The sequence below is a fragment of the Sinocyclocheilus rhinocerous genome, unplaced genomic scaffold (genome assembly GCF_001515625.1).
Source record: "Sinocyclocheilus rhinocerous isolate Xijiao unplaced genomic scaffold, SAMN03320098_v1.1 scaffold4532, whole genome shotgun sequence".
Classification (NCBI taxonomy): domain Eukaryota; kingdom Metazoa; phylum Chordata; class Actinopteri; order Cypriniformes; family Cyprinidae; genus Sinocyclocheilus; species Sinocyclocheilus rhinocerous.
In genome coordinates, this window is record NW_015661403.1 from 140,219 (window position 1) to 141,601 (window position 1,383).

The 1,383-nt window shown below is 44.5% G+C and overlaps 1 protein-coding gene across 1 annotated transcript in view; it reads right to left on the reverse strand.

Annotated features, from left to right (window-relative positions):
• Positions 1 to 1,383, reverse strand: part of LOC107726334 (high affinity cAMP-specific and IBMX-insensitive 3',5'-cyclic phosphodiesterase 8A) — a 33,230-nt gene that overhangs the window by 21,664 nt on the left and 10,183 nt on the right. Inside the window, 1 exon segment of the mRNA XM_074560128.1 lies at positions 181 to 371. Within this exon segment, the coding sequence (XP_074416229.1) occupies positions 181 to 371 (191 nt within the window).

Consider the following 1,383-nt stretch of genomic DNA (forward strand, 5'->3'; position numbering starts at 1 on the left):
AACATTACAACTGATCCGACGGTTTTGAGTCACATTTAAACTTTGCACTTCAAATAAACCATTTATTTCACAGTGCATGCAGCTTCATTAGGTTTGAAGGTCAATGTCTTGATCAGTTTCCAGACCCTTCACCCTCTCTGTTCCTCTGTGGTGGAATGAGCCCCAAACTCCGACACGTACCGACAGAGCGCTTCAGCGTCGAAGTATCTGGAATGTCTGTGATCGATGATGATCAGATCGTGGTTCTTCTCCTGAAAGCTCTCCAGCGCCGCTTCTGGCGTTCGGGCCACATTACACCTGAAACCAGCGCGTTCACACGCCCAGCAGAAGCTGTGACTCTGAGCATCGTCTTTGGCAAACACTAACAGCACCTGCAACACACACACACACACACACAGAGAGAGCTGTCATCAGTGTGAGACAGTGCTGGATAAAAACACATTCAGCCACAACAACAACTTCCATCAATAACAGGAACATAATACGAGCTGATTCACTGGAGTGGTTCAGAAGAATGAAACACTGTGTTTGTGTGGATGGACGGCTCGGACACTCGGCGTGTGTTCTGAGGGAATGTGGGATCAGCTGGGAGGACAAAAACAGGAAAAGGAAATCACTGTTTCACTTTCCAACAGTAATTAAAGCTCTGCAACACAGGCACAACACCTCAGCACGAACCTCAACACTTACTGCTAACCTCACGCTAACGCTGACCCAACGCTAATACAAACCCAATGCTAATGCTAACCCAACATTAGCTATATTTCCATTAGGGGTGCTCCGATTGATCAGCTACCGATCACTATCGGCCGATAATCGCTTTGGGATGATCGATCGGCGGTCTCTATAAAGAACGATCTCATAAACAGATCTCATGCTGATGACGCAGCTGTGAGAGGTTTGGCACGACATGCAGTGGCACCGTCTCAGTCTTCATATTTCTTTATTTAATGTGTGTTATTAAATAACTTTATTTATAACCTAAAAAGTAATTTGTAAACCTTGTGTGAGGCGTACAAACAGCGTGAGTGTATCACCGCGCGCACTCTCTCTCAAAATACGCAAATGGCTTCGAATCACCACACATCGCGTCTGTCTATAAGCGAGCTGCACGCTGCACAGTTAACACAGGAATCGTCACTTGCACAATCAAGGCAGTGTCACATCGTCACTAAAGTTTATAAATTGCATTACTTTTTAACTCTTGGCCAGTGTTCGCGTGCTCTCCTGGAGACTGAGCACATGCACACTCGCAGCACACACACACAAACAATAATAATAGATTGTATTACTGTACTGTGTAAAAAAAAGATTTGCAATGCTGAAAAAGCACTTTCAGTGACAATGTTTGGATTTGAAATCAAAATAATGGATAAATGTTGT